This window comes from Rhinopithecus roxellana, chromosome 3 (genome assembly GCF_007565055.1).
Source record: "Rhinopithecus roxellana isolate Shanxi Qingling chromosome 3, ASM756505v1, whole genome shotgun sequence".
NCBI lineage: Eukaryota > Metazoa > Chordata > Mammalia > Primates > Cercopithecidae > Rhinopithecus > Rhinopithecus roxellana.
In genome coordinates this window covers 149,755,877-149,777,463 of record NC_044551.1, presented here as the reverse complement: position 1 = coordinate 149,777,463, position 21,587 = coordinate 149,755,877, and the positions used below count along the sequence as shown (strand labels likewise).

The following is a 21,587-nucleotide window of genomic DNA, read 5'->3' as shown; positions in this document are numbered from 1 at the left end:
AGCCCTGGGCCGGGGTCAGGGCAGGCAGGGGGGCATGACTGGAGTGTAGGCTCTGCTGCCTGGCACAGGCTGCCACAGAGAAACAAGGGTGGCGGGGACGGGGGCAGAAATCAGAGTAAGCTGTCGGGAAAGGGGGGTTGGCCAGCACAGCCAGGACAAAGTTTGGGCAAAGGGCAGCATTCTTAGGACTCCACATTGCAGGAAGTGACACTGTACATACATGGGTTTAAAAAATCAGATGAAAGCCTTTGCTGCTTTGGCATCCACTGATCCATCCTGATGTGACTAGTATATAATAAACCCTCAAGGGAGGCTTTCCCTTTCAGAACAGGAAAGGTCAAATGTATGTCAAAGCCAAGGCTTTTATCTGAAAACCTGTGGCCAACCCTAGATGACTTAGGGCAGCTGTACGTAGCCTGTGACATGCTTTACTGATTCATAGTCCTGGGGGCCCTCTCTGCACCCATCCAGCTACAAGCTGGCTGCTCATTCTACCCCACCCTGACCAGGAATTGCATCTCATGCCTGCACCAGATGCATCCATGTGGCCGGTTTCTTGTGTGTTCAGTGCTGCGTGTGACCCTGCCCAGGGGCCGACTGCTTGGAGGGGCATGCCCATTCCATTTGCTCCTCCCAGGCCTCAGCGTGGGAAACATGTTCTATGTCTTCTCCGACGACGGCATCATCGTCATCCATCCTGTGGACTGTGAGATCCAGAGGCACCTCAAACCCACAGAAAAGATTTTCATGAGCTATGTAAGTATCTGTGCCTGAGGCGGCTTCTACATCATACACAGGCAAAATCCTAAAAGTCCATCTTTAACCAGGCATGCCATTTGATTTCTAAAATTCCATTTGCTATATGTGGTGTGGTTTCAAATTTTTTCCCAAGCTAAGAGAGGAATAGAGGAGGCTGAGAATTTACAACTCTCATTCCTTCATCCAGAAGCCACTTCTCTGCACTGAGCCTCAGGTGAGGCCCAGGCGGTACAAATGGGTCCCTGGCCTCCAGAAATTCATAGTCAAATGATGGAGACAGCAATGTGAACAGACAGCTGCCAAACAGGTGTTTTCTCAGTGGCCTTCAGGAAACTAAGGCCAGGTAGAAAATAACCATGGAACATTCAGTGGGCAGAGGCAGGAGAGATGATTGCTGATAGCAGATCCAGGAAAGCCCTTCCGGGATAGCCTTAGGAGGCCTGCCCCAGGGCTATAGCCCCCACACCAGGCCTCTGTTCCTCTGGCTTGTTTCCCACTTGGCCTTGTGGGATACCCTGAGCTCCTTGAGGATAGGACTATAGTGTTGAAGCCCAAAGGGTCATGTCATGCCCCCATATGCCTTCCCCTTGAGGATACAGTGTGTCCTCAGCTGTACACAATAACTGCGCACAATTCACTCAGTGAATAGTTATGGGCTTGGAGCCCATGGAGGAAGTGGGCTTGGCCCAGGCAAATTCCTAAAGCATTGCTGTGCTGGCTATTGGTATATCTCAGGCTGTTCCATTTCTCACATTTGTGGCTTTGGGAAAAGCTGTTTTCCAGACTGTTTAATTTGAGTTAATTATTTTTTAGAAGTGTTATTTCCCATCAATGTTCCTTCCATATATTAACAACAGCTATGAAACCAGTTAGAAAGAGTTCTAGCAATTAGGTTTAAATAATTGCACTCCATCACATTGGCACACATTTCTCATATATTTGTAATAACCTAACCTGTAACTTGGAGGGACTCTCTCAAATCCTAACCGGGATTCAGTTTTCCTGGATAAGAAGCTAGACACAAGACACAGAGGTCCTGAAGGTGTTTCAGGCAACATAAGACTGTGGTGAGCTGGGGAACGATCCCAAAGAACGATTTTTGCATCTAGAAACTGCTCAAACACCTAACAAGAGTTACAATGGGACAAGCCTCTTCCTGAAGGGCTGGTGAGTAGGAGATTGGCGCATCCCACATCAGGCCTCTCTGCTGGCTTAGATGTCTACATTTTCCAGAAAGAAGCAGTGTGATGTCACAGATAAGAACATGGGCTTCAGAGTCAGGTAGACTTGGGTTCATAATCCCACCTCTGTAGACTAAGTAGCTTTAGAAAAGTTACCTAGCCTTTCTAAGCCGCAGTTGTCTCATAGGCAAATTGGGGTTATGTAAGGATTAAATATGAGAACAAGAGTAAAAGGAGAGAGACTGGTTTCAATGCTATTGCAGTCACCTAGGAGAGAAATGGGGGTGGCATGAGAGAACTAAGCAGGAGCTGGAGAAAAAGGTTCTGAGATAAAGACAGATCTGGGTGCCATTAGCATGTGAGTGTTGGCCAAATGGGACAGACAAGGACGGGTGCAAGTGATTTGAGATGGACATTTAGAACAGAACCCTGGGGTCACCAACAGTTCAGGGACAGGCAGACTAACAAGAAACACAAAGAAGATTGAGACAGAGTTGGGCCACAGTCATGAGGAAAACCATGAGACTGTATATCATGTAAGACAAGTGAAAAGAAGGTCCCCTTTTTCACTCATTTATTCTGTCAACAAATACATTTTAAGCACTGACTCTGTGCCAGGCACTGTACTAGGTGCTAATTATACAGCAGTGAACCAAAGACCTGCCCTCAAGGAACTTACAGTCTAGTGAAGGAGGAAAGGCTGTGCGCAGGTAGACAAATGAATGCAGAAAGTCAAGTGGTAAATGAAAAATATAGCCGGTAAGAGAGTAAGGGTGGAAGGAGAGCTGAGATAGACGAGGTCAGAGAAGACCTGCCAATAAGGTGACACTAAGCAGAGACCTGAAGGAAATGAGAGAATAAACCCTGTAGATATCTGGGGAAGAACATTTCAAGCAAAAGGAACAGCCAAGGCAAAAGCCCTGGTGCAGGAGAGCAGCATGATTGAGGAATGCTGAACATGCCCATGGCGTGGAGTGGGGTGGGAAAGAGAAAAGCAGGAGACCATGTAGAGGGCCTTGTAGGAAAGACTTGGGATTTTATTCTGAGCAAGAAAGAATGTTATTGGGAGTGAGGGGAATTGAGAAAGACGAGTCACATGATCTGACTTGAATTTATAACGATCCCTGTGGCTGCTGTGTCAAGAACAGGTTGGGAGGCTATGGTGGAACCCAGGAGCATATCCAGATGCTATAGCAGTCACCTGAGTGGCAGGTAGCGTAGCTTGAGCCAGGGTGATGAAGCAGAAATGGTCAAAGCCTATTTCTGGATATACTGTGAAGGTAAAGCTGAAATGACTTGTGAGACATTGGATGGGGCCTGAGGTTAGAGGCATCAAGGATGGCCTTTCACTAGATTTTAAGGTTTTGGCCTATGGAAGTAAAATAGCACAATTGCCAGGTTTTCAGTAGAATGAGCAAGATTAGGAAGTAAAATTAAGAGTTGATTTTGAACAACCAAGTGGAGCTAGGCAGTTGGTTATTCAAGTCTGGAGTTCGGGGAAGAGGCCTGAGCTAAAGTTATGAATTGGGTATGAATTGTGAGCACATAGACTGTGTTTAAAGCCATAGGTTTCAATGAGAGTAACAAGGGGGTGGATTTTAGAGAAGAAAGAAACAAGAAAGAACCCTGGACATGCTAGCATATAGAGATCAGCACACTGAGCAGAGTCCAGCAACAGAGGATCAGCCACCAAGGGAGGATGGAGGGGAGGGAACAGAGGACGAGTCAACATGGGTTTAACGTAATAAGTAAGGAGTCCATGTTGACCTCTGGGAGAAAATGTCAACTCTGAGGACTAGAGCCAGAGTGTTAAGGGGCATGTGAGAGGTGGGAAGTGGAGAAAGAGTATAGGCAACTCTTTCAGAAGTTTGGCCATGAACAGAAGTTTTTAAAATGAGGATGAGGAGAGGGAGAAGGTAGCATACAGAGTAGAAGAACATGGACCTGGAAGCTGCTAACTGAGCGGGTGCAAAGGGACTTTTAGCCCCAAAAGATTAAAGGAATGTTAAGTGAGAAGTCGGTGATGTGGGAGGGCTTGGGTGCTCTGTTCTATGGATCCAAAGGATTCTGAGAGAGGGGAAGAAAGGCACAGAGGAGAATCAGGGGAGAGGGTACCTAGACATGTTGGAGGGAAAGGGCAATTAAGAAGATATATGACAGCCTATCTCTTTTGCAGGAAGAAATCTGTCCTCAAAGAGAAAAAAATGCAACCCAGCCCTGCCAGTGGGCATCTGCAGTCAACGTCCGGAACCGATACATCTATGTGGCCCAGCCAGCACTGAGCAGAGTCCTTGTGGTTGACATCCGAGCCCAGAAGGTCCTACAGGTACACCTCTTTAATGGAGTGAGGAAAACTTCAAATTCTGGGGCACAGCCTGCCACATTCTTCTTTGCTTTCTGCATACTCCCCAGCTCCTATGCCAAGTGGTCAGACTAAAGGGGGGAAAGATTCATGTGTAATTATTCATTAAGTATTGATTGTCTACTATGTAGGGAAACAGCTATGAATGAGCAATAATGTCCCTAGAACTCATACTCTAGTTGGGGAACAGACCATAAATGAGAATTTTAGAGAACTGTAAGTAATAAGGACTATGAAAATCCAGGTTCAAACAAAAGAGGAACTGGAAGACTATTTTCAATTGGCCTTCTCCCTCAAGGTGAATGAGATGCCAGGTAGGACAGAGACTATGATAGCAGGCAGAGTGGTGAGGGGTAGAGTGGGAGGATGAAGTCAGGCCAAGCAAGGGCCCACTCACACAGGTCCTCAGAGGCCAGTCGGGAGCTAGAACAAAGCCCAAAGTGAGGACATTTCAGTGAGAAAGTTGCAGAAGGGCTTTCATCGGGGATTGATGCAATCTGACTTAGATCTGTAAAGAATCAACCTGGTGGATGTGTTAACAAACAGGGACCGGGTGTGGTGGCTCACACCGATAATCCCAGCACTTTGGGAGGCTGAGGTGGGAGGATCACCTAAGGTCAGGAGTTCGAGACCAGCCTGGCCAAGGTGGGGAAACCCCATCTCTACTAAAACTACAAAAAAAAATAGCCAGGTATGGTTGCGGGTGCCTGTGATCCCAGCAACTCGGGAGGCTGAGGCAGGAGAATCACTTGAACCTGGGAGGTGGAGGCTGCAGTGAGCTGAGATCATGCCACTGCACTGCAGCCAGGGCAACAGAGCGAGACTCTGTCTCAAAAGAACAGGAAGATGGAGCAGGGATCTGGTCTGATGTAATCCAGGCAAGAGATGACAACAGCAGTAGGGGTGGTGAGAAATGATTAGTTTCTTGACGTATTTTAACCATGAAGCCTGAAAGACTTTCTGATAGATTCTTTCTGACAGATTGAATATAAGGCTTGAGAGAAAAAGGATTTAAGTTGTCTTTTAACTTAAGGCAACTGTAGAAGGGTGATGCCATTTACAATGTGTGGTAGGCTAAATAATAGCCCCCAAGATGTCCACATCCAAATCTGCAGAACCTATTGATGTCACCTTATATAGCAAAAGGGACTTTGCAGATGTGTTTAAGGATTTTTAAATGAGATTATCCTGGATTACCTGGATGGGCCCTAAATGCAATCACAAATGTCCTTATAAGAGGGAGGCAAAGAAAAATTTGACTGCATAGATGAAAAAGGTAATGTGAAAACTGAAACAAGATGCTGAATTGCTGGCTTTGAAGATGGGATGAAGGGGCCAGAAGCCAAGGGATACAAGAAATGCAGCTCTGGAGACTGGAAAAAGGCATGGAACCATAATCTCCCCTAGAGCCTCTAGAAGGATCACTGGTTTCCATTGATTTTGGCTTTCTGGTCTCCAGAACTGTAAGAGAATAAATGTGTTGTTTTGAGCCATCAAATCTCTAGTAATTGGTTACTGCAGCAATATGAAACTAATACACTACAATAGAAGAGACTTTGGGCAAGGCAAGGAGCAGATTAGGGGGTGATTTAAGTTTAAAATACTGTTAGATGTGTAAGTAGAGAAGTCAAGTTGCAGTTAGATAAACAGGTCTAGAGTCAAAGGAGAGGCCTAAGCTAGAGATATCGATTTGGGTATCGTCACCATATGAACTGTATTAATCCAGAAAACCGGATGAAATCATCAAGAGGTGGTATAGACAGAGAAGAACTCAAGGTTGGAGGCCTGAGGTACTCCAAGATTTAAAGATTAGTAAGGAGAGAAGAAACCAACAAAGGCGACCAAGGAGGAGTAACCTGAAAGATAGGAAGAAAATTAGGAGAAAGAGATATTCTTGAAGCTAAAAGAAGAGTGTGTTTCAAGGGAGAGTTATAATGAGCATGTGCATGTTATGAAGACTGAGGACTGACCACTGGATATGGTACCATAGAGTTGTGGATCACCTTGGCAGGAACAGATCGAATAATGGTGGAATGCAAGCCTGCTGGAGTGGATTCAAGTTAGAATTGTAGGTGAGGAAATGGAGATGGTGAATACAGGCAATCATATAGAAGGGTTTTGCTGTAAAGGTAAGTAAATGTAAGGAAATGAGGCAATGCCTGGAAGGGAATGCCAAAATAACTTTTTTAAAGTAGGTGACATTACAACATTGTATGCTACTGACAATAACTACTCCCACAGTTCTTCTCTTTCTTTCCTGCATCCTCATCCTACATTGACTGTAGGCAGGAGTCAGTGAAATCCAAAGCACACAAGTGGAGATCTAGCCCCAGATAAAATCACATTCTTTCATTATAACAGGAGGAAATGGAATATCTTACATTCAGGCACAAGTACAAATAGGTGATGCAATGGGTGGTAGTTAGATGAACTTTTTTTTGAGTTGCTTTTTCTCAGTCAAGCCTGGAGGTTTGAAGAGAGAGATAAAAGTTGAACATGAGACTGAATTGGCCAGGCAAATATGATAGGACTGCTGGGCAACAATGAGGGCCCACTTAAGAATTGTGGGTATAAATTTAAAGTGAGACCAGTGAGCAGAGTTGTATCTTTTCAACAATGCTCAGTTTCCCCAGTAAAGGCTTGTTATATGAAGAAAGTTGGAAATAGCCAGGGTCGTGTTTTTCTTGGCAAATATAATGGGACATGTTCCAGCTGTCTCTGTTATTGATTCCCCTGGCCGGAGAACATACTCTGAATAATTTCAATCATTTGAGATTTATTGAAGCTTGTTTTATGACTGAGCTTATGATCAATTTTGGTAAATGTTCCATGTGCACTTTAAAAGAATGTGCATTCTGATGTTAGATATGGTATTCTATATATGTGTCAATTCTATCTACCCGGTTCATTGTCTTATTCAGATCTTCCATCCTTGGGGATTTTCTTGTCTGCTTAGTCTATCAGCTGCAGAGAGGTGTATTAACATCTTCCACTATGATTGTACTTTATTTCTCAAAGTTCTATCCATTTTTGCTTTGAAATTATATCATTTTCCTTTTATTTTTACAAAATATCCCTCTTTATCTCTGGTAATGCTGCTTGCCTGAAAATCTATTGTCTAACACTAGTGTAGCTAAATCAGATTTATTTTAATTAGTGTTCTAATGGTATAATTTTTCCATCTTTTTAACTTTCAACCTTTCTATGTCATTATACTTAAGGTCCTCTTTTATAAAGCCATGTGTAGTTGAGTTTTTATCTAATTTAATCATCTTAGTCTTTTACTTGGAGTATTTGATCTATTTATGTTTAATGTAATTAATTATATAGTTGATTTTTATCTACTATGTTACTTTTGTTATTTGACCTACCTGTTTATGTTGCTTTTTTCTCCTTTTCGCTTTCTTGTGGATTTGTCAAACATTTTTATTATTCTGTTGTTGATGATGCACTCTTGTTAACATCGTTATGATTATAACATGCATCATTGCATCAATACAGTCTCATACAAATTGTTACTTAATATCCCCAATAATGCTAGAACCATGAAACACTTCAACTCCTTCCACCCTCCTCCCCCTTACTTTTGCACTGTAGTGGTAATGAATTTTAACTGTATATGTCACTTAACCCCACAGGATATTAATTTATATTCACCCACACATTTGCCATTAATTCCTGAATAGGTCTAACACCAACTTTGCTTGAAGATCTGTTGGAAACAGATTCTCACAGTTTTTCTTTTCAAATATCTTTACTTTCTATTTCTTAGGCCAGGTGCGGTGGCTCATGCCTGTAATCCCAGCACTTTGGGAGGCCGGGGCAGGTGGATCACCTGAGGTCAGGAGTTTGAGAGCAGCCTCGCCAACATGGTGAAGCCCATCTCTACTAAAAATACAAAAATTAGCTGGGCATGGTGGTGCAGGCCTGTAATCCCAGCTACTAGGGAGGGTGAGGCAGGAGAATCACTTGAACCTGGGAGGCAGAGATTGCAGTGAGCCGATACTGCACCAGCCTGGGTGACACAGTCTCAAAAAAAAAAAAAAAACACAAAAAGAACAAATATCTTTACTTTCTATTCTTCATCTATTCTTCACTGAGTATAGAATTTTCACTGAGTACAGAATTCTATGTTGGCAATTCTTTTCTTTCAGCATTTTAAGGTATCATTTAATTATCTTCAGTTATTTTTGTTGATAGGTCAACTGTCAGTCTGTCTTATTTTTGCTATTTTAAAGTGCTGTATCATTTTTCTCTACTTTCCAGATTTTTCTCTGTGGTCTTTGGCAGTTTATCATGTGTGTACATATGGTATTCTTTGTGTTTATTATGATTTGGGATTTACAAAGAATGTATTTCTTGAATATATATATTGATATCTTTCAAAAGATTGAGAAAATGTCAGCCATTATTTTTTCAAATATTCTGCTGCCGCGTTCTCTCTCATTTCTTTGGGAACTCTGTTTAAAAGAAAAGTTAGGCGGGGTGCCGTGGCTCATGCCTGTAATCCCAACACTTTGGGAGGCCGAGGCAGGCGGATCATGAGGTCAGGAAATTGAGACCATCCTGGCTAACACGGTGAAACCCCATCTCTATTAAAAAATTAGCCGGGCATGGTGGCAGGCGCCTGTAGTCCTAGCTACTCAGGAGGCTGAGGCAGGAGAATGGTGTGAACCTGGGAGGCAGAGCTTGCAGTGAGCCAAGATTGTGCCACTGCACTCCAGCCTGGGCAACAGAGTGAGACTCCGTCTCAAAAAAAAAAAAAGAAAAGTTAGGACTTTCCATTGCGTCGCACATGTCTCTTTCTGCTTCAATTTGGGTATGTTCTATCAAACCATCTTCTGTTTCTAATACAGCTTTTAATGGCACACACTCTATATAGAAAATTACACTTTCCCCTGCTAGGCAGAGAGAATACAGACTGAGTTGCAGATTCTGTAGGGCTAGGGCTCAGCCTGCCTCTGATTTGCCCCTAATCCTAGGGCTTGTTCACCAGGATCAGATCTCTTGCCTGCCATAGCCTTGCTGCTCAGCGCATTGAGACTGTAAAAAATTCTGTCCTGAATTTAAAAGATTTTTGGTTTAAGTTCTCCAGACTCCTGCTCCATACCACCTCAGAATGAGAGAATGAAATCCAATGGGAGAAGGTTAAGCAGAAAGGAGAGAGAATAGCTAAAGTCCAAACTTGAGGGAAGTTTTCTTATGAAGAGGGAAAACTAACAGGATAGCTGGAAGAGAATGTGTTGTCGAGATGGTATCGTTACTGATGGGTTAGGAAGCTTTGGGTAGAGGAAGACAGTGTCAGGTGCCAAAGCCTTTGGTGAATGAAGAGAAGCTGACAGGAACAAATATAGGTAGCTGGAGGCTACAAAGGACTTGGGGTATGTAAAGTCTAGAAAATAAAAACAGCTTCTACTTAAGGCTCAGGAGACAAGGGTTTTTAATTAAAGCAAGATAGTAAAGGGAGACTTCAAAGATGGTGATGAGTGGAGAAATATTTCAGCAGGGTGGGAAAAATCAAGAGTTCAATTCTGTATACATTAGGTTGAGATCATCAACAGATGAATGAATTCTAGAGTCATCAGAGTATAGGGAGTTATTAGAAGCCATTGCATTCCAGTAAAAGGAGGTAGAGAGAAGACAGTCAAAGATGAAGTCAGAATAAAGAGGAGAAGCCAGGAAGGTGGGAGGCCACGTGATGTAAGGAAGGGTATGTAAGAGTTTAATCATGTAGAATCTTACTGAAATGTCAAATAGGATTACAAAATGATCTCTGAATTTGGCATGAATTCAGAAACTTGGTGAAAGTGAGTTAAGGAGAAATGCTTACTTCTTTACAAAAGTTTTGGCCAATGGAGGCACAGATGATGCGGTTTTTCTCCCCCACATTGGAAAGACTAGAATACTAGAATATGAGTGGGTGAAATAAAACAAAGTATAAGTTATGGTGGCTGAGGTGGGGAGGAGGAAAAGATCGTTGAAACCAAGAAGGAACTAAGAAAGGAGGGCTTTGGATGAATCTTCCACATGGATTGAAAGCACCAAAATTAGTGACCAAGTAAATGGTAGAGAGGAAGACAGTGAGCAAAGGGAGTGACCAGAATGTTGACCAGTGACAAGAAGAGGAGCGGGGGGCCATAGTCTGGTGATATGAACATTATAGAACAGAGTTTTTGAGCTTATAATCTATATTATAAGAAGTAGAAAACAGCTTTCATTTGACAGAGCCACAGGAGAAACTGTGTCATCAGGGGATAGCAGTACTGCAGTTAAAAAAGAGCACATCTGGCCAGGCGCGGTGGCTCAAGCCTGTAATCCCAGCACTTTGGGAGGCCGAGGCGGGCGGATCACGAGGTCAGGAGATCGAGACCATCTTGGCTAACATGGTGAAACCCCGTCTCTACTAAAAATACAAAAAATTAGCTGGGCGTGGTGGCGGGCGCCTGTAGTCCCAGCTACTCGGAGGCTGAGGCGGGAGAATGGCATGAACCCGGGAGGCAGAGCTTGCAGTGAGCCGAGATCGCGCCACTGCACTCCAGCCTGGGCGACACAGCCAGACTCCGTCTCAAAAAAAAAAAAAGAAAAAAGAGCACATCTGCTGATGCTATAGTCTGAGTCCCAGAGGCACCAGTCAAAGGCTGTGCAAGATAGAAACTGCCCAGAATAGAACAAAGATAGAGAGGGGTGATAATGGATGATCCCAAAGTCCACCTCAGATGACCTAGGAGGAAGGGCCAACTCACCAGAATCTAGGCCACACAGTAGTCTAGGGAAGGATGCTGAGGGTCCAAGACTTTCAGGAAGAGTGAAGGAACCCTGGAGCTGGTTCGTGAGTGAAAAACTTAGCCTCTGTGTTCAGATTTTTGCCATGTTGGTCTAGGTCCCTTTCAGTAAAACATGCAGGAAAATAAGGAACATTATTGACAACTAATTTTATGCTTCTGGGCTGGGTGCAGTGGCTCACACCTGTAATCCCAGCACTTTGGGAGGCCAAGGGGGTTGGGTCACCTGAGATCGGGAGTTCAAGACCAGCCTGACCAACATGGAGAAATCCTATCTCTACTAAGAATACAAAATTAGCAGGATATGGTGGTGCATGCCTATAATCCCAGCTACTTGGGAGGCTGAGGCAGGAGAATAACTTGAGCCTGGGATGCGGAGGTTGCAGTGAGCCAAGATCGCACCATTGCACCCAAGCCTGGGCAACAAGAACAAAACTCCGTCTCAAAAAAAAGGAAAAAGAAGTGTGTGTGTGTGTGTGTGTGTATCTCCAAGAAAAAAGCCAGAGGGGAAGCTTCTGCCCTGCGTTCCCAAATGGCACCATTGGCAAGCCTCCTAGACTGGCTTTCCCCTCACCCAGGAGTGATGCCCATGCATACAATGCCCAGAAATGATCATCATGTCAGCTTTCACAACAATGATGACCAACTTGTCGCTATTTTTTTTTCAAGTCCATAGGTGTGGACCCTCTGCCGGCTAAGCTGTCCTATGACAAGTCACATGACCAAGTGTGGGTCCTGAGCTGGGGGGACGCGCACAAGTCTCAGCCAAGTCTCCAGGTATGTTGAGCACATGGAGGCTGATACCCACACTCCACTGAGAGAAGCACTCTCTCCCTATAAAATAAGTATCTCCTGCTTCCCCAGGTGGCTAATTACATTTGTCCAAAATATATCCATAAAGGCTCAAGGAGAGAGTAGGAAACAGCCTCAGGCCAATGCCCCTCACAGACAGTTGAAGACAGCAATAATGATGATGAATAGGATTCTGACATCACAACAATCAGAACGTGGCACCCAATCTCCATCCAGCCCCATAATCCTGCCTCTCTTGAGCCAATAGCTCCTGGGTCCCAACAGAATGAGGCTCTGTGGTCTAGAAGGGAGGCTGGAGAATAGTGTCAAAGCAAGCAGCACATGTTGGCCAATGAAGAAGGAGAAGCAGCAGCAATTATATCCATAAACAAAAGCCCACTTACCAAGTGCTTACAGTGTGCTAGGGTACAGAAAAGTTCCATAATTTGCCTATGGTCCACCCTGGACAGTGTGGCTCTGGAGCCCAAACATCTAGCACTCCCTTGGGTAGAGCTTGGGCTCCAGAGATCCATGGGATCCCTTCCCCCATCAGCCAAGAAAGGTCAATAGCAACTCTGACTTGAGTAACTTGAGTATGCCCTGCCCAGCCTTGCCCATCAGGGATCCATAAGAGGACTGCGCCCTATAAAAAGTGATTTGAATGCCTATTTTCTCAATTCTCCCAAAGATGGTGCATAGAACCATTCTGGGTGCACAGGAGAAAAGTTAATTCATTACAAATAATGGATGCTTCTGGAGATTAGGGTCTGTCTCTCTCTCTCTCTCAGAACCCTAGGTGAGAAGGGCTGCAAATGGAGCTAACTCCCCTGTAGAACCCTCTGGAACCAAGACTGGCAAGAGGGCAGAAAGACCAGGGTCTGGAGATGCTTCCTTCTAGGGACTGACCACCTACCTGCACCTCTGCACCACTCACAACTTCAGTTTCTATACGCTGAGGCCACTGTCACACAGGGGAAGCCACCAACCATTCTTGGGCCCAGTGAGCTGACAAAAAGTAGTAATAAACTATAAGAGAGCCTGGACACCAGAATAAAGGTCACTCAGAACAGAGTACCAGCCCAAAGAGATACAGCTGCCAGAAATACCAACAAAAAAATAAGAAAGCACTTCAGAAAATTCAAGGGGAGGGCCACCAGAAAAAGAACAGAACCGATTTCCCAGTTTAAAACTGCAATAGATGAGTTGGAAAATGTGAACAGGCAAGATGACTCCCACCTGTAATCCCAGCACTTTGGGAGGCCAAGGCGGGCAGATCACCTGAGGTCAGGAGTTTGAGACCAGCCTCGCCAACATAGTGAAACCCCGCCTCTACTAAAAATACAGCAACTAGCTGGGCGTGATGGTGCGCACCTGTAGTCCCAGCTACTTGGGAGGCTGAGACAGGAGAATCGCATGAACCCAGGAGGCGGAGGTGGCAGTGAGCCGAGATAGCACTACTGCACTCCAGCCTGGGCAGCAGAGCAAGACTCGCAAAAAAAATGCATGGTTTCTATTGAGACCCAAAATAGTAGCCTGAAAGATAAAGAACAAGAAAAGCTCTCTCAACTCACAGAGCAAACCCATAAAGAGGTTGAGCCGTGAAGTGGGAAGAACAGAAGTTTAGAAAGAAAAGATAACTATTAGAATGGAGTTAAACATTAAATACGTTTGCAATAAAATATTCAAGTCGAAGAAACTTAATCCTGTAGATTAAAAGCGATCTACAAGTCCCAGGCTAAACTGATGAGAAATGACACATCTCTTCACTAGTGATAAAGTTCCAGAACTCCAAGTTTTAAGGAAAACGAATCAAATTGACAGTGGACTTCTCACCTGCAACAGGAGCTGGAAGACCATGGAATCCCATCTACACGCTCCAAGGGTTCTATTCCCAAGCAAGGCGTCATTTACCTGTCAGCACAAAAGAAAGATATACGGATATGCAGGAACTCAGGGAGCCCATCACTCATGGGCCACACGTAAGGAAAGATACTAGACAAACATCACATGAGCCAGATTAGAGACGTCAAGGTGGACAGAGATAGTGGCAAGTAATGAACCAGGAGAGGAAGATCTAAAATTAAAAGTAAAATGGATGAGGAGAGGCTATCTGGAACTGTGCAATAAGTGCTAGGTGAGGATATTTGAATTAGGAGAGAGACAATGAAAGAAATTCTGATACCAAGCTGTAACTAAAGATAAACTATTTCAGTAAAAAGAGTAGGAGCCAGTTACAGTGGCTCATACCTGTAATCCTAGCACTTTGGGAGGCTGAGGCAGGAGGATTACTTGAGGTCAGGAGTTGGAGACCAGCAGGAGCAACCTAGCAAAACCGTGTATCTACAAAAATAAATACAAAAATTAGCCAGGCGTGATGACACACCTGTAGTCCTAGCTACTTGATAGGCTGAGGCAGGAGAATCGCTTGAGCCCAGAAGGTGGAGGCTGCAGTGAGCCAAGATCATGCCACTGCACTCCAGCCTGGGTGACAAAGTGAGACCCTAGTTCAAAAAATAAACAAAAGTAGGGAGTATGCAGAAAGGGGGAGTAAAAATACTCAAAACCTTACTTTAAACCTTACTTTATTGGGATAAGAGAGGATACAGAGAATGTTGTTTGAAATTGGTAGTTGAGAAGTGAGTATCTCATTATACCAAATATGACTGAATTCTCCAATTAAAAGCAGAGATGAGCCGATTGGTTTTAAAAACTAGCAATAAATTTTTTCCAAGAAACACACATAAAGTGATAATAAAAGGTTGCCCTTAAAGGGGTGAGAATAGTGATGACAGGTGAACGAAACAGCATGCATGCATGGTAGCATCAGGCAATGTGGAATTTAGGGTTAAGAGCACTAAGCATGTTGAGAGACAGTAGGTGCTGAACAGCTATATCAAACAACATAACAAATACATAAAACAAGAATGATTGACACAGAAGAGCTTGATTTAAAATATACTTAAATAGTACATACAAAAGAGACAAGATGAGAGGAAAATTGAATATAAACAAGAAGTTTGCTTTAATAAAAATACAGAAAGCCTTTCATCAGTCAAATAGAATTTTTTAATGTCTACAATATCACTAAAGAAACTTTAAATTTTTATAAAAGTAGATGTTGTAAACTATATTTTCTGATAATTAAGAAAACATTCCTGGATATATCTATTGGATCGAAGAGGAAATTAAAAGGAAAACTACCAATGGTCTCAAAAGCAATGAAAAACACACTATTTTGTATCAAAATTTACAGGATATAGAGAAAGCTGTACCAAGGAATTACTGGGGCTTAAAAGCCTGAAAAGGAGGTATTTACGAAATTGAAAGAGAACAAAAGTGGCAAGAAAGAATAGAGACTAAAAGTAATAGAAAGCAAAACAAAAAAGATGAATCCTTCACAACTCCGATAAAGAAAAAAGCAAACAAAAATAGACAAAATGAGCAATGAGAAAGGGAATTTTATAGCAGATACAGGAGGATGAAAAGACTTCAAAAATAAGCCAGGCGCAGTGGTTCACTCCTGTAATCCCAGCACTTTGGGAGGCCGAAGTGGATGAATCACCTGAGGTCAGGAGTTCCAGACCACCCTGGCCAACATGGTGAAACCCTGTCTCTACTAAAAATACAAAAATTAGCTGGGTGTGGTGGTGCGTGCCTGTAATCCCAGCTACTCAGGAGGCTGAGGCAGGAGAATCGCTTGAACCCAGGAGGCGGAGGTTGCAGTGAGCCGAGATTGCGTCACTGCACTCCAACCTGGGTGACAGAATGAGATTTTATCTCAAAAAATAACAGTACATTGCAACTCTGAGGCAACAAATTTTAGAACCTAGAGGAAATGAGTGAATGCTTGCAAAATGTTTAAAAATAATAATAATAACTGACTTATGAAAAGAGAAACTTGAACTAGAGCAATTATGGATTTTTTAAAGAAAAATCTACCATAGAAAAATGTACAGCTGAGTTTTGTCAAGTCCTCAAAGTATAGATAATTTTACTTAAACTATCCCAAGACCATACGGTGAAATTGTATAGTTCCTTAGTTTGTTTTAAATAGCCAGTGTAATTGTGATTATAAAACCTGATTTAAAATAGTATAAAAAATAAAACTGTAGACTAATCTCCCTTATAAATACAGAGGCAGAATTCTGTTTTTAATTCTAACATCCCGTTAGAAATAGAGTCCAGGATGAAAACTCAAATTGAACACGTTTTGTGGGGTTGCGCTAGTTTTGCTCGGGTTGTTCTGAATCCCACTCATTTCCTAATGCTTACTAGATTCCAAAGCTTTGAGGATATTTTTTAAGAAGTTCAGGCTTATCATCCTTAGTAGTACAAGGATTTGTCTGGCTTTGAATTTCATGGGCTCAGTGATTACAAACAAAGAGATGCAAACTACCACTGTTTAAATAGTTTTACGGTGTTTCTAAAGATTTGATATTGAAACTTAATGTTTATATTCACTGAGCTCCTAAAGAAAATAGAATATAAAGTTTTCTTTGGGAAAAGTTGACTTGTTAAGTTCTTTTTAATTGAATTCAAATTAAAGTGCATTGAAACCCCATGGCTTGTGATTTTTTTAAATGAATAAATTGTGAAGAATTGGTTTTGGTTATAGGAATGACTGGAATCCAAGAGATGACTTGGACCCATGTCCTTGTCTAACATACAAATCCAGGAATATTATGCAAGGATAACTTATTTTAAAAAGGGAGTTTCACAGGAGAGATGCATACAAATCCAGGAATATTATGCAAGGATAATTTACTCTTCTATTTTTATTTATTTATTTTTTTTTTTTGAGACAGAGTCTCGCTCTGTCACCCAGGCTGGAGTGCAGTGGCCGGATCTCAGCTCACTGCAAGCTCTGCCTCCCGGGTTCACGACATTCTCCTGCCTCAGCCTCCTGAGTAGCTGGGACTACAGGTGCCCGCCACCTCGCCCGGCTAGTTTTTTGTATTTTTTAGTAGAGACGGGGTTTCACCGTGTTAGCCAGGATGGTCTCGATGTCTCGATCTCCTGACCTCGTGATCCGCCCACCTCGGCCTCCCAAAGTGCTGGGATTACAGGCTTGAGCCACTGTGCCCGGCCGATAATTTATTTTAAAAAGGGAGTTTAACAGGAGAGATGCATGTGTATAAACAAACTACTACGCACACACACACACACACACACACAAAGAAAAAGACATAGAACCCAGGAATGTGTAAATGCTCAAGTGGGGAACACATTCCCAGGATGCAATGATGGTTCACTGTCAGAAAATCAGCCAATATTATTCATAACACCAACAAATTGAAAGAGAAAAATGTAGGATGTTTTCAATAATATTGAAAAGACATTTAATTAAATATAGCAGGCATTCTTAATAAAAAGCCTAAAAATAGGAATAGAAGGAAATTCTTTAAATATAATAAAGACTACTTCTCCAAAACCAATAACCGATAGTTTACCTTTGCCTAAATGACAAAACACGGAAGGTCTAGGATATGTATTATCATAAAAAAAGTATGAAATCATTTGATTAAACCTACCTTCCCACTGTGGTCTAAGGTTAAAGAAACCAGTGCTTACAAAAACTGCTCCTGGAAATTCAACTGGCATAGCCTTTGTGGTGAGCAATTGGGAAGTGTGAACCAAAAGCCTGAAAGAGTAATTTTTTTATTTTCATGTATTTATTTATTTATTTATTTGAGACAGAATCTCACTCTGCACCCAGGCTGGAGTGCAGTGGCACAATCTCGGCTCACTGCAACCTCCTCTTCTTCTGTTCAAATGATTCTTGTGCCTCAGCCTCCCCAGTAGCTAGGATTACAGGTACACACCATCACACCCAGCTAATTTTTATATTTTCTGTAGAGATGGGGTTTCACCATGTTGGCCAGGCTGGTCTCAAACTCCTGACCTCAAGTGATCTGCCCACCTCAGTCTCCCAAAGTGCTGGGATTATAGGTGTGAGCTACCATAGCTGGCCAGTGAAAGTAATTTTTGATCCAGCAACTTCTCAGAATTTTTCCAAAGGCCATAATCATGGAAGTGGACAAAAATTGAGCTATGACATTTTTAATCTCCCGCAAATACAATGTTTGTTACTGCATTATTTGTATTTGCAAGCGATTAAAAATAATAACCTAACTTTGTTTCTAAATATCCAACACTGAAGGAATTGTTGAACACACTTTGGGAAGACTACATGAACGTGTTTGTACAAATGAGGCTCCCTCCACCAAAGCCCTCCTCAGCACCCAGGTTTGGAACATTTGGCATCTTTTCCGATGCTGCCCAGCACTCTCTGGCCCACCCACTTTCTAAGGCCAGCTTTTAGCTGCCTCTCAGCCTGTCCTCTGGATACCAAGGTCTCCTGCGCCTCCACATGCCACTTCCCAGCTGGCTTCGTACACCCCTCTGAGGGAGATGCCCAGCCTTCCTGTCCCCACTCTGCCAACTGATGGGCATATCCTGAGATTCAGGCACACGCATACATCTCCTGAATCATGCCCATACAGCAGCAAATGTGAGGGGCTTGACAGTTATCTTTAGGGCACTGTGGGCCCAGCTGTGTGTTAGGACTCAAGAAAAAGCTGAGGAGGAACTCGTGACTCAGAGAAACAAGGCTGACATGACCACATCAGTTCAACGGCCCGTGGCACTGCGTTTTGATGAAGTAACCTCTGAATATAGGGTGTCAGAGCAGTGAAGCATGAATGACGCTGACCGATGACAGCCTGTAATTTTCCATCTCTACTGCGAGCTAAAATGACAGGCCTGATATCAAGCAATGATTGCATGGCTCCTTGGAATTCCGTGGCATTTTCTTTTCAGACTCTCTAAGATCGAGTTTCCTAATGCTAATATTTTCTTAACGCCCACTTCTATGAGTTTTTTTCTTAAGTACTTGCCATAGAAGTAATCATTTGGCCTCTTTTAAAAAATCACAGAGAAATCACCTAATGCAATGTGAGGACTGCCTCAAGCCTGAAAATCATGGCTCACGTCACTCCAGACAGCACTCTGCCTGCCGACTACAGAGGAAAGCAAGACCAAAAAAGACACAAGCCTCCAGCCTGCCTGAGGAGGCAGGCCAGGTGCTGTTTGTTTTGTCATAAAAGTAAAAGCCAGAAGGCAGTTCCATTCCTAAAAAGTAGAAGCATCCAGAGTTCTCAGCCATGGGAGTCAGGAGCTCCCACCACAGACAGCTCTCACCCTGCAGGCCAAGCCTCAGGCTGCAGAAATCCAGACCCTTCTTTCTACACATATGGCAACAATATCATGATCAGATGATCAGTAAAAGTGTCTCACTGACCAGGCGCGGTGGCTCACGCCTGTAATCCCAGCACTTTGGGAGGCCAAGGTGGGCGGATCACAAGGTCAGGAGATCGAGACCACGGTGAAACCCCATCTCCACTAAAAATACAAAAAACTAGCCGGGCGAGGTGGCGGGCGCCTGTAGTCCCAGCTACTCAGGAGGCTGAGGCAGGAGAATGGCATGAACCCAGGAGGCGGAGCTTGCAGTGAGCCGAGATCTCACCACTGCACTCCAGCCTGGGGGACAGAGCGAGACTCTGTCTCAAAAAAAGAAAAAGTGTCTCACCTTCCCGTTCATGGGCTCAGCATCTGCCTCTTCTCCTACACAGACGATCTGGGCTTCTCCTCGGGGCCTGTAAGTTGGCCAAGCCCCTCATTGGGCCACTGGTCTGCTGCTTTCTGGGCAGTGGCCTAGAACTTGAAGGCTGATGAGCATATGCAGAAGGCAGGAAGACACAGGCTGGCTGGCTTGGGCCTCACTAGCTGACAGAGGGGCTGCCCAGCCTGACCACAGGGGTTTCATGGCAGGGACTCCGGACCACTCACTCATCCTATGTGACTTCACACACCACCTGGCTTCTGCTCGGAGCTGCCATTGTGCCCTCCCTGACACGTGGGTGCAGCTGGGACACACACCAGGGATAAAGCTCTCCTCTCCTCCTGCCGAGTCCACAGGGGAGAAAGGGTTACCTCCAGGGAAACAGAGGTGGCTGTGCTCTGTCATTACCAATTTGTACAAGGCACAGGGCCTAATTGTTTACTTTCTACAGCAAGCCTCCTCTGTAAGACCAGGACCTCTTCCCAGCATTCTAACTGCAAGACATCTAAACAGCCCAGCATCTCAGAGTGGCATCCCGTAGGATGTCTACTGTCTTTCATCAATCCTGGAGTCGTACCTCAGAGAACGCCTGTGAGCAGCATCCGACAGAGACTACCAACAAACTGGCCCAGGCATCTGGCACCAGAGAAAAAGGAATTCCCAGTAGGCAGTTCCACCACGTGACATTTTCATGATTGAAAGCCCTCTCCCTCTTTCCCTAGCGTGGCTTACATGTTGAGATGGTAGGATTCCCCATTGCGAGAGGAGGTGATCTCTGAGCAACCACAGTGATGTTTCCATTCTGGGGACTTCCCTTGGAAACCCCACCCCCACCCCTCAGGTTCTCGCTCTGCCATCACGGCGGCTGACAAAGTGCAGCAAGGCAGGTGTAACCATGGAGCAAGGGCAATCCGGGCAGTCAGTCCTGTCCCACCACTTCCTCTTTCAGGAAGAACAGGTCCCTTTCTAGGATGTTCCTGAACTGCTCTCACTTTGCTTATGCCTCTTCCCTGATACTGAGGTTAGTCATCTCCCAAGCACCCCTCTGCCAGGGTGTCTCCACCTGACCATACAGGTGTCTCCAGGTTCAGCCCCCACCTGCATGGGCCCTCACTAGGATTCCCACTCTGTGTTGTAGGTGATCACAGAAGCCAGCGCCGGCCAGGACCAACACCTCATCCGCACACCCTTCGCAGGAGTGGATGACTTCTTCATTCCCCCAACGAACCTCATCATCAACCACATCAGGTGAGACTGGCCCATGATGCCTCTAAGGCACTCCCTGCTGCAGCTCAGCCCTGCAAGGGGCAGCTTTGCCCAGCATGGGACCTACTCATTTCTCTATCTCCCCTACTCCTCCTATGCTGAATTTGGACCCCATCACGAAGGAACAGAGAAGGTCCAGTAAAACAGACCCAGTGCCTAGTCCTCATTGCCTGGGGTCAGTGACTCTGTTATAGTGAAGGCACCCAGCTCCTAATGCCCTCAGGGGCCCAGAAAGGTCAGGAAGTCCCATCCTCAAGGTAAGGGCAGCAGAGGAAAGAAGGAAACAGTAGCGGTAAATTGAGCACCCTCTGCTTGCTAGACACAAAAACTAGTCCAGATGGTCTTAACCCCTATGTTATAGATAAGGGTCAGAGAATTTAAGACACTGACCAATGTCACACAGCTAGGAATTGGCAAAGTCAGACTAAATGTAAAGCCAAGTATTGTTTCAGTGCACCATTCTTCCACATTCCCATCTAACCACAGCCCATAATACTTTAGGAACCCCCAGAGCATCTGTGTGAGGAGCCCACAAAGAGACAAGGCTTCCTGATTGCCATGGTTTGCCACTACCTAAAACAACCACCCAATAATAAGAGCCATGGTCTCAACTGCAGACCTCGGCCCGCATGGTCAGTCCCCATCCCTATTCACGTTAGAGAGCCCCCAACATCTTCTGTAAACTCACCACTGCCAGACCACCAAGCCTGTCTCTAAGCCATCAAGACCCCAAATGTCTTGTAGCACTATTTATACCTTTCTATAATCCACCATCAAGCACCTCTCTGCAGAAAGAAGTGATTCGTTTTTGCAAGCTGATGCTG

At 44.2% G+C, this 21,587-nt stretch overlaps 1 protein-coding gene across 1 annotated transcript in view; it reads left to right on the top strand.

Annotated features, from left to right (window-relative positions):
• Positions 1–21,587, top strand: part of FSTL4 (follistatin like 4) — a 412,856-nt gene that overhangs the window by 388,628 nt on the left and 2,641 nt on the right. The window contains exons 12-15 of the mRNA XM_030927157.1: positions 638–756; positions 4,117–4,266; positions 11,754–11,861; positions 20,636–20,745. Coding sequence (XP_030783017.1) covers positions 638–756; positions 4,117–4,266; positions 11,754–11,861; positions 20,636–20,745 — 487 coding nt within the window. The remainder of the gene's footprint in view (positions 1–637; positions 757–4,116; positions 4,267–11,753; positions 11,862–20,635; positions 20,746–21,587) is intronic.